Raw genomic sequence first — 11,837 nt, forward strand, 5'->3', positions numbered from 1 at the left:
TCATCAAATGCTGTCTGCTGGCACTATGCCCTATACGAACAGAGAAGCAGTTGCTGGCGGTGGATTCAGTCTGTGAACGGAGATATCGCCAGCTCTTGCCGGGAGTCGCTCCTAACTCGCATTTGGTAAGAAATGCAGCACTGCTTTCACAATTAGGTTCAAAGGCTAAACTCAGCCGGTTTGATTCCCTGGTATTGTTATCTAGGCTGCGGCTGGAAACTTACCGATGAAGGTAACAGGAGAGGGATGACGCAACATTGAGATATCCCGGCGGCCTGGGAAGGCAGTCGTGCTTTGTTTGCACGAATTTGCCTGCAATACGAAGAAGGCGGCATACGAGCATGACATCCGTGAAGATTCATGACAATCCGCCGAGCTATGCCGCGGGATCAAAGGCGAAGGGGATGAAGCATGTGGGCGCTGAAGGAAGCGTGGCAAAATGGTTGTGATTTTTGCCAAGACTCTCATTTGCCAAATACTGTTATGTGTAGACGTGTGTGCAGAGGCCAAAGGATCCTGTGCGTTATGAAACGCGCGAAGGAGGATGTGCAAACGCCGACTTTTGCTTTCTTCACTGCTTCTTCCGCGCATTCACTCGTTGTTGGCGTAGTTTTCCTTTGAACATAGTAGTCATTTTAACACCTTAGGCGCCAAACTACGGCCGGGCCGAGATTCAGTCGACATAGAAGTCTCTCGGCAGACTTGCGTTGAGTGCTGTTGTTGCTGCCCTGACCCCAGGATGGTCATGATAAAAAAACAAATTACAAGGGACTTTAGCGACTAAAGTAGTGACAGACGAAAGCCTAAGTGCCGCATTCTGCTGCGCAACTCACTAGTTAACAATTAATTATTTAGTTAATTAATTGATAGATTAGTAATTAAGTAGGTAATTATTTATTCACTTAAGCAAGTCAATAAACAGTTAAATAATGATTTACTTAATTAGTCATCAATTGATAAATAATCGACTAATTAATTAATTAATTAATTAGTAATTGGTTATTAATTGACATATGGCCATATAAGGCACGCATTTGCCATACTATGGTGGTGCTCTGTGATTGGTCGATACCTCTATGACATCATCCCGTCTCGGCCAATCAGAACGCCGTAAAAGCGGGGCACATTTTGTCCACGACATCATGAGCCATTAAATGTTTTCGCCTTAAAACATGGCAGCGGCATTGCAAATGAATATCTGTACCGGTGCGGACAAAAGTAAACGAAGCACGCTTTTTCTTTCTAAAATTTTTCACACGCTGCATAATTAAAACCTAAAGTCATGGTATGTGCGGACCGGCAGTAGACATCAGTGCCTTTTCCCTAGGACAAATATTGTTTTCTTATCTCCGGTACAGAAAGCGTGATTTCAATTTGAACGTAAAAGCGTGCTTCGTTTACTTATGTCCGCACCTGTACGTCATCGAGGTGGAGGTATCATTCAGTTGCTTTTCCACCGCCAGCATGCCATCGAGACAAGCGCTTTATTTATAACGTGGATAACTGCGAGATCGCGGAATTTTCAGCTTGGTGCTATCATAATTTTCTTTTTTATGATAACGTAACGTATAATAACGTATGGTAAGTGCTTCTGTGCCTCATCATAACTCAAGCCGTTATTAAGCAGCGGAAATTTCATTTTTCCTCTGTGTGCGTGATACTTTCGCCCATAGCAATGGGGTGCTTTCAGCTTCGGCTGGTGTGTCGCTGGTGCGTTCTCTCGCTCACTTTCGCTTTCTTCAACCAGCGCCACGCACCTGCATCCTCGTCCTGGACTGTTCGCTCTGTATGCGATGAACTCTACTTAGAAGGCTTCCCGTGTTTTTTATTCTTCAGTAGTTTTACGGGTGATAACAAAAGGGATTGGGGTAGAGCGGCATTTTATGACCCGATAGCGATTTCTACGCAACAGGTTTACGATTACTCGACTGTATATTCAATTTAACCTTGATCTATATTCATGTTTGATTTAGGGTAAAAAGGTTAAAAACTTGCACATATCTGGAAAATAGAGAACCTATGACACTAGTTCTAGTTATACGTGTGCAGGCTACTTACATCCTCCTTACATGCTTGATTCGAATCCATTAGAGAGTGTGCCCCACATATCGATCTTTTTTCGATGTCTTGCAGGATTATTGAGAGGTATTGAAGCACATGAAATGTGGGTGACGTAGTTGACTTTATTATGAGATGTTCTATGTTCACAGCATTTCAAAGAACAGCCAAAGAACAACTGTTCCATAAGCGTCCTTCTTCCGTTCCCTTTTATCTTCCTAGTGCGAAATTCGCACTCGGAAGGGGCGAGACCCAACATGTTTACCTTTTTTTTTATTATTCCTTGTAGGAGGATCGGATATTCGTGATAAAACCGCCACTAATGTGCTTCCCATTAATATCCTTGTTTCGTAATTGGCAGTTTTGTGTTATTAAAATGAATCTTCGACAACCTAAGTGCAAGACTAAAAGCGTTTGATTAGTTTTAACCAAATATTTTGCTCGCATTTATTTTCGTAAACAGGGAGACTTTCGATATTTCCCTCTTTTAACTGCATATTTAACTTTACTCATCAGTGGCGAGTGTTGCATTTATTAGGCATCTAGCTTTCACACAGTTCTGACGTCATAAACACACTCGTGAATAGTAAGTCGCTCGCAAATATCAGATTCCTTTGTAAATAACCACACGCTTCTCTGTGTATGGCAAAGAGAGTACAAAAATCTCCAACGCTAATTACCTCCCAGGCCTCATTCAATCGAATTGCTTCCGCGACATTGTTCGTGATCGTTCGCTCTCTGCAAGAGGTCATTGCTATTAGTCAATGTTTAGGCCAGCGAAATGGTTTCAAGGAGGTGATTCCTCGTACTGTAAGGCGTCTTCTAAACCATAAATGGCCACAGGTGAGGGAGTAGGAATTTAAAAGACCTCTGTTGTCGTTATTGCATGATGGTTTACCGGGTTCAAAGTAAGGTCCAAAATAAGACGAGGAGTTAACAAACAACACGTCGAGCAAATCTTGCATGAAGGAAAATTTGCCCGACGTGTTGTTTGGCAACTCCTCATCGACAATTAGTTTTGTTTTTTTCCTTTCTGTTCTCACCTGTCGAAATATATGAATGAAACACTTCATATGAAATACCCTGCTCAAAAATGGAGAAATGTATATGCATGAAAAATTAAAAATTGAGCGTTAGTTTTTTCGTCCAATGGCGCTGGAGGTTCCCAAAGTAAGCTCGACAAAGTTGGGAACCCTGCGGTCGTTGGGGCCCAGCCGTGGCAGCTGCGGCAACGTCTTGCAAGCGTTGGATCCCTTCTTGTGTGGGCCGCAGACAAGGTTGAGCGTTTCGCCGAACATCTGCTCAACGACTCGGAGCATGTAGTCCTTGGCTCCAACGCGCTCGCATGGTGAAAGAGCTTTGGCGAGGCAGTCAGTCGTGTCATGGTATGTGCTGCAATGTGTCAGTAATCCCAACCGAATAAAAATATATTCAGTCAGTGCAATATGTCTGTTCCTATAGATCTGGCCTTTTACTTTCTAACCGGCAAAAGTACGAAAAGTAATCAAAATAATTTCTTCACGACAGCATCAACAATAACACCCATCGTTCTGCTGGCTTTGTTGGCTGCTTTAGTGCGTGAAATGAGCAATTGTCATTTTCTCCAGTACTTCATCAATACGAACTCAAAATGCCCGCGCAAATGTGTATAAATATATCTACATAAGTTACTTGCAAGCACACATATATGTATACAGTCGTCAGCAAACGTTTACGGATGCGCATGCACAGAATCAATGTATTGCAGCACTTTCTCATTATCCAGCCATCTCATATTGATACCAGCTAAATTAGCACGCATTATGGCTGGTTCTAAGTAATTTTTGTCCACGCAGCTGCGTCTGGCAAACATGATTCTCGACTGCGCATGCGTGCCAAACATTCGTACGTACCGTTTTTTTCCAAAAGTATCCAGGCTCTATGGTATGCTTCTCAGGCCTGCAGTAGAGCACCTAAGGCAACCCTCGTGCGCTAAATTGTATCTATGCTAATTGGAATCCTCCTCCTCAGATTTCGGGCCTTTTTATTTGTTTTTTTTTGCGGTGCATCAACGGGTTCATGACAGAGAATCAGATAGTTTAGCCTGGTTACTTTTGCAAAGACGATACGTACATGCATGCTGCATGCATATTTACATTATCACATAAATGTTCTCTCAATGTAGAAGTTGTTGCACGAAACTGCAAATACCCACCAGCACGTGTGTGGAATCACATTTTTCCGGGCACCCTTGACGACGGCCCGCTCCAAGACTTCGTGGAAAGTTTTGACGCACTTGTGGATTTTGTCACCCACGGAGTTCATGCACTTGATCAGTCCTTGGTATTCTGGTGCAGTGGTACAGGCAAAAGTCACCAGTCAGGAAACACAGGCGCTTGAGTAGTAACTTTTCTGAGGCTGCTCCCTACATGCGCTATTCTTAAGAACAAGTAAACGAAGTTTCTGCACTTCAGTAAACGTAGAAAAAAAATCGACTACTAACGTCAAGGCCCGAAGAAGATTGTCCGGCGATTCTTAGCGCTTTGTCAGTAAAATTTTCTCGAAAGCCATCTCCAGCGTGACGAGTTGAGGACAAGTACGTGCTAACCAGTAATGAGTGACATTATAAGGGAGAAATGAAAGATAGGTAAAATTGCTTTTATTTACTGTCAAAACACCGTTACTGGCGCAAATAGCTTCAGTGGTTTGCAGTGATAGCAATCATATCTTTTTCTGTGTAGAGGCACGAACAAACATATGGCCGTGTCCCTCCATGTGTTCTTATGTCTAGCGCTTTTATTACTTCCCGATAAATATAAACAAGCTTGCTTAGTGGTCTGCCTTGGAGAATATAGCGACGGCAGACGTTTTCTACCAACTGGCACTTGTGTTGTACGGCGAGAACAGTGTTACGTATGAAAATATTACGCAATCTAAAACGGTAACCTTGTCACGCAGTGCCAGAAAGGTAAAGTCAAGTGTAATATGCTCACGTTTGTACGGCTCCGAACCAATGGTGCAGACAGCTTCGATGTTCTCCTCCAGTGCCTTGACGGCCACCAGCGCCGCTGCTTGGGACAAACCTTGTGTGCATTCCTTAATGAACTTCAAGGTGCATGGGACCTGTGTTTTGTCCTTACTGAAATGAAAACACAGAACTTTCAGTGTCGTTCCATATAAGCAATCAATTTTTATTTAGTATCACATCATCATCATCAACAACAGCAACTTGACTAAGCGCATGAGTAAGCCCTCTCCAATATCGAACCAACTCCTGTGCCAGCCTCCGCCTGCTGATGCCTGCAACTCTGGATCTCACCCATCTAAGTAACTTTCTGCCACGCCCTTCCGCCGCAGTGGTGCAGTGGTTCGAATCCTGGCCGCGGTGGCCGCTTTTAGATGGAGGCGAAAAATGAGACGCCCGCAGGTTGTCATGTCAGTGTACGTTAAAGATCCCCAGGTGGTCGAAACTTCCGAAACCCTCCTCGACGGGGTCTCTCATAGCCTGAATCGCTTTGGGACGTTAACACCCATAAGTCAAAACCTTTCTGCAACCGCCTGTTACGTGTGCCTTCCTTTGAAATATAGTCTGTTACCTTTAGCCATCATCGGTTGCCTTGCTTTCGCATTAATTATCCTGCCCATAACCATTTTTTTCTTCTTGATTGCCACTAGAATGTCACTAACTCGAGTTTGTTGCCTGACCTAGTGTGCACGCTTCCCTACAGAACGTTGTATATATTATTCTTTGTCAAATCCATTTCGTACAGCTTTGCGTTTCTGTCACATAGGTGAGCACAAGTAAAACACAGCTCTTACATACTTTCTTATTGAGCGATACTGGTAAGCAAAATTAACTACAGAGATCGAATGTTCCATAATTCTTTGTTAAATTCCGCACTCTGGGTATATCCCAGTTGTATACAATGATACTATTCGTTGTCTGCTTTTGCTGTTCCAAATGTGTACTTTCATCCTGCTGTGGCAGTACTGTTGTCATGCTGTGCTGCAAGTTTTTGCTTGGTCATGGGGCTAGTAAAGTGATCATTGTTACCATCATTTGCCTGTGCCCCATGAAATTACTTACGCGACGACAAAAACGACAGTACACAAACAAATGAACCGTTCATGATCAGAGAGTACGTGCCAAATGAACTGCACTCCAATTTAATTATTCTAGTTAGTTTCCGTTTGTGGTTTGGATCTACCAACCTTACCTGTCTAGGCGTATTCCCCTAACACTTCCAGCGTCTCGGTGCCTATCGTGCTCACAGAGCTTTCAGTGCCCTGTCATACAAGCCTTGTGATGATGAATTTTTGTTTTGGATCACATCACCATCATCAGTCTAAGACCTTTCGTAAAAGGATATCATCAAGCATGTTTGAGAGCAACCATTGCTTTCTCGTGTTTTCGTACTATAGCTGCTAAACGACCAGAGAAACCCAAGCTTGGCAATCACAATTTTCTCTCCATATAATGGTGAGCTGCGCGTGTGTTCGCGTCAGAGTATATAGTGAAATTGGCGTGGACGTTTAGTTCATAATAATAAAATTTCCCCCAAAAGAGTAAACAATAACACCCGATGTCAAATGTCGAATTTTCACGTCTATATTAAATGCACTTTGCATATTGTGACGCCTTCCAGCGCTCCCTGAGAAAGTTATGAGAAAGTCGTCGTAGTCCTACTGGGTACCTTTCCGAGGTCTTGAACCGACAGTCGCTGGATTTTAGTTTGCGCTCTGTACGTCACTGAGAACGAAGACTGCCGCTATCCCATCGGCTACTGCGTATCAAGTGCCACTGTTTATACTTCGCACAGTCACCTTAAGCAATGAATGACTGCAACTCACTATACGATAACGAGGTTGTCAGCTCACTAAGGATGTTGTGGAAGCGCTCAAGAGTCTGTGTGCGACTAATTTCCGCCAACCCAAGCCCTATCGCCCGCAAACGAGTGGCCTTACCGAGCGCATAAAGGATACTTTAACAAATATGCTTTCGATGAGTATGTGGCCTCGGATCACAAGGTCTGGGGACCACGCTGTCATTTTGTCATCTGTGCTTTCATAACAGCAACCTCCGAGACGACGGGCACATCACCTGCGGAACAGAACTGATGTTGTAAATACGGGCGGAGTAATTGTAGCGACGCGAAGGCATTTTTTTCTGTGTGGTTAGAGATTGGGACGTAGGCCTTGCAGTCGGTGAGAGCCCTGATGCGCTGGAGTTGGTGCTGAACGCATTGATGTACCTGAGGGTTGCATCATTGGCTTGAGCCCCAACTTATGGGAGGCGCCTAGTATATTAAAGGCGAATCCAGCATTTCCACACCGGATTTCACGTGAACGAACACCCTTGCGGTTTCATGAGTGGTGCGGCTGTCAAAATCGGCCGCTGCTGTGGCCAGCAGGTGTGTACAGGGGTATAGTCAGACGTTCTAGGGCCACAAGTTCTGCTCCTGGTAGGCATATTCTGGCACTTGAGATCCCATTAAAGCTATCAATTACCTCAAGACTTCGAATTACGCTTCTTCCGCCCCCTGCAGATATTTTGAGACCTGGGGGCACCGTAGCTGCTTGACTGTACTGCTCAGAAGCAGACCCTGTGGCCTGGGAACTTTTGACTACCCCTGTACATCACATTTTGAGCCCGCATTTTCCCGGCTTCCTGTTGTCCTCTTCGAGCGTTTGTGGCAGCACCGCGTTTCGAATTTGCCGTTTTCCTTTACTGAATTTTCGCACGCTTTTAATGGCTTTGGTTGAGATCATTTGATTTTAGTTTCTATATTTATTTTGGCCACAAAAATTAATTTGTCAGCAGTCACGCCGTGCTTTCCAGCTTTTTGAACCTTGTTTTTTCGCACATTTTGAAGCTGGACTGTGATTACAGGTTCAACCAGTGTTTCGTAACTTTTGTGTTTTCACGAAGACAATGAAACGCATGGGATAGACGTGTATCGCAACTCGTCGTAACTCTCCAGATCAGAAGTTGTTTTGTTTTTTTAGGCACTTGAATGTGTACATTATAAAGTGAGCCTCGCTAACGGAATCTACTGTGTGGACATTGATTGAGACATTGGTGTCATCAATGCGTTTTACTTATCTTTGAACCTTATCTCCGCACGAGGTTCAAGAGAACACTTACGCGCATCCTTCATCGAACTCCTGCCCGGACTCGTGGAGGTGCGGGCCCTTGAAATAGGGCACGAAGTCGTCCCCACACGCCCGCAGGGTCTCGATCTTGCAGCCCTCCCTCAATTGCGCCTGGCATACACCTAGAACACAAATGGAGACTCAAATGTCAGTGCTCACAGGTAAAAAGTGAGACCTGACGGTTTTATGTGCCATTTTTATGCACTTTGTTAAGGAAGGGCAGTGCCATCCAGCTCATCGATTAGTTAGTTAGTTATATGAGGTTTTATGGCGCAAGAGCAACTATGGCTATATTGCGCCAAACACAAGGTTAGATGATTTGTTACGTGAAGTGCTTAAGAGTTATGGTTCTTATATTCGATTTAAAACATTGGCTTTCTTAAGAAATGTACAAACTAGGGAAAAGTCGACGAATGCTTGTTCCCCTAAGAGCAATGCAGAATAAAATGGAATGTGTTCATTATAAAATACAGTAAAATATTTTTTTCTGAGATTCTCAAGTTGCATGTGATTAAAATGTGATTGACTGTGAGCTCATCTCGGCACAATTCACACACTGGTTTGTATTTATTTGTGAAGAGAAAATTACGAGCTCATCGATTAGATAACCATAAGATACGTGGGCAGACTGGAGACACTTATAAGGAACACTATAATCGCCATCTGAACTACAGCTGTGAAATGTATGACATTATAGCGAAACCGCAAAGGCATTCAATACTAAATATTGCTAAAATTTTAGAAAGAACGGTGGATTTCAATACACCCAGTTTGTGCTTCTACTGAATAGCATGAACGTAGATTATATAACGTGATATGAGATATTAATAAATCTTTCCTCTTTCCTAACATCACGAGAAAAACAGAAAACGTGAAAAAGAAATATTGTTTAAATGGTTTATTGCCCGAAACTGAAGGGCGTAGCATTTTCTAGAATTCCGCGGTATTACATTGCGATCACACATACACTTTCGCTTCATGGTGGCGGCACTTCGCTCGCCTTTCCAAGGTGCAGGCGGCGCTCAGCGGAGAATATTACGCGAAACGGCCTTCCATAGTTCAAATGTTTGCAATTCTACGATGCACCAGCTTTTAAACAGGTACAGGAACAGTTACAACTTGGTCTGCCTTTGTAGACCACGGCGTCCTAATGACAGCTCTGTCACTATTTGAGTGAAGTTGCCTTCTGGGTTTATATTCATTGTAAACTGATAATACAGTCGACTCTGTCTAATCTAGTCCAAACTAATGTGGGGCTTTATTCTAATCTGCCACTGATAACAGCCCAAAAAGCCCCGCAACGAAGAAGCGCGAGTTTCTTTATGTTAAGTTTCATACTAGATTTGTTGAATCGCTTCGTTATTGAAAATTTGACTTCATAAAGTTACAGCTTGTGTCGAACGTTAAGTTCCAGGGAACTGAGGAAGATTGAAAGATATAGAATTCCGCTTTCTTCTAAAAGCAGACTAGGAAGAAAAGGTACAGATTACACGCAACACACGCACGCACGCACACACGCACGCACACACACACACACACACACACACACACACACACACACACACACACACACACACACACACACACACACACACACACACACACACACACACACACACACACACACACACACACACACACACACACACACACACACACACACACACACACACACACACACACACACACACACACACACACACACACACACACACACACACACACACACACACACACACACACATATATATATATATATATATATATATATATATATGTCCCCCCCCCTCCCCCCCGTCTTCGCGAGGGCGAGGTAAAATTGCTTTCATAAAACTTGAATGGTGCTTACATCACCGTAACTCTCCAAGAATCGGCCTTCCAAACAGCACTTTGCATTACCCTATTCCTTCTGTATTGTGCTGAATTTATTTCCCTCTCCTTCTCTGTGCGCCCAAAATAAGTGGAAGCTCCTGAAAGTTCTCCGGAGCACACCCGCGCACTTTTGCTTTATTTCCTAATATATTTCAGTGAGAAGTAATTAAAAATGATAACTGTCAGACACGTTCAGAACAGGCATAGCAGTCTTCAGGTGAGGAAGCGCCGCGCTTCAACTGCCAGCTCATTGGTGCGAATGGCACAACTGTGCAATCTACTAGGAATCGTTTCCCGAAATAAAAATAAAAATCGTGAGATTATCTCCTACTTGCACCTACACTGCACCTCTCCATTAGTAGGATATGTGCACACAATAAACAAGGTCCCTACTTTAGCAGTATCGTGTTTATCTTCAACATCTCACTGGCCAACAATCTTATATTCTTAATGGGCGCTCATTCTTTGAGTGGCCTACCTGCTCATTTTAACAGAATAATTATCTCCAAGCCGAGAAAGGTATTGTGGATTTAACATGTTTACACTGGTAACTGGACAGAAAGCATGGTCCGAACGATACATTTGTTGATAAATTTTTGGTAGGTACCAGACCGAATTTTATGGTTTGTCAAGGACAAATTGCGGTGCGGCCATCGCATTGGTTGGAGTTGATTATAATTGGATAACTGTTTCTGTCCAATTTGGCGAAGATGAATTTTTCCTGTTGCTCCGGGCTAAATATTGGGATGACCTGGCTTAAATTTGTGTGTAACTATCGAACTCGGCGTGGCAGTTATTTTCGAATATCGGTTGTGACCCAATTTAATCGGCCGAGGTAAATTTTCGAATTACGCTGGCAAACTTTAGTGATGACCGTTAAGATAGGCCCAGTCTATTATTCTTGGATAACACTTGTGGTAAAATTTGGCAAATTACATTTTTCGAATGACGCGGACCAAATTTTGGGGGTGTGGGCCAAATATGGATGACGCCATCGGAGCAGCTGTGGTTTATTGTACTTTGATATTATTTTGGCCCGATTTGGCAGAGCTCAATTTTTCGGTTGATCCAGTCTAAATTTCGGAAGTGACCCAGCCGAATATTGGTGGTGATCCTCAAACTGGGCGTGGTCTATAGTTCTTCGAAAGCCATTCTGTTACAGTTTAGCAAATATTATTTCTCCGGTCACCCGGACCGTAATTTAGGGTTGGCGCGGCCCTACTTTATTCGCAATTATCGAATTGGGCTCGGTCGGTTATAGTTAGATATCCAACGCTGTCGGGCTCGAAATTATTAAGACTGATACATTTTATTTATTTGCAAATACTGTTGGCCGTTCCGCGCTATAACAGGATCGGAAGAACCGATTCAACCAGGCCGATATATTTCCAAAACGTTTTCAAAAGTTTCTAAACAAGCACCACCAAATGCACCTCGGTCAAGGTTATTCCTATCTGCAACTGTTTTGGGCAGAAACGAGAATTTATAGACGTCAATCATATGTAAACAAGACATAACTGCAATTGGGTTGTTCGTACGGTATGAGAGTTTTCCCACTGGCCGCAGGTACAAGCTTGAATTCAAATGAAATTATTGCGGCAAAGTTGATGAAGAAACTAAAGGAATTAATGCTTATAAATCTCCACTCAGCAGATTCACAGCATAAAAACGGGCAGACCTGCATAAAATTATTATATTGTATAATGCCTTTCCCCTTCAGAAGGTTCGTTCGAAGTCTTTTGGAAGTCTTTTCTCCAGTCTATTTAGAGCGTATG

The 11,837-nt window shown here is 43.3% G+C and overlaps 1 protein-coding gene across 1 annotated transcript in view; it reads right to left on the bottom strand.

Annotated features, from left to right (window-relative positions):
• Positions 1–3,070: 3,070 nt before the first annotated feature.
• LOC146175975 (uncharacterized) overlaps positions 3,071–11,837 on the bottom strand; it is a 27,951-nt gene continuing 19,184 nt past the window's right edge. Inside the window, exons 4-7 of the mRNA XM_084581231.1 lie at positions 8,183–8,330; positions 5,031–5,176; positions 4,253–4,385; positions 3,071–3,450 (exon numbers count right to left, since the gene is read on the bottom strand). Of these exons, the coding sequence (XP_084437357.1) occupies positions 3,192–3,450; positions 4,253–4,385; positions 5,031–5,176; positions 8,183–8,330 (686 nt within the window). The 3' untranslated portion in view covers positions 3,071–3,191. The remainder of the gene's footprint in view (positions 3,451–4,252; positions 4,386–5,030; positions 5,177–8,182; positions 8,331–11,837) is intronic.

This window comes from Amblyomma maculatum, chromosome 10 (assembly GCF_055883805.1).
Source record: "Amblyomma maculatum isolate TAMU_Amacu chromosome 10, ASM5588380v1, whole genome shotgun sequence".
Classification (NCBI taxonomy): Eukaryota; Metazoa; Arthropoda; class Arachnida; order Ixodida; family Ixodidae; genus Amblyomma; species Amblyomma maculatum.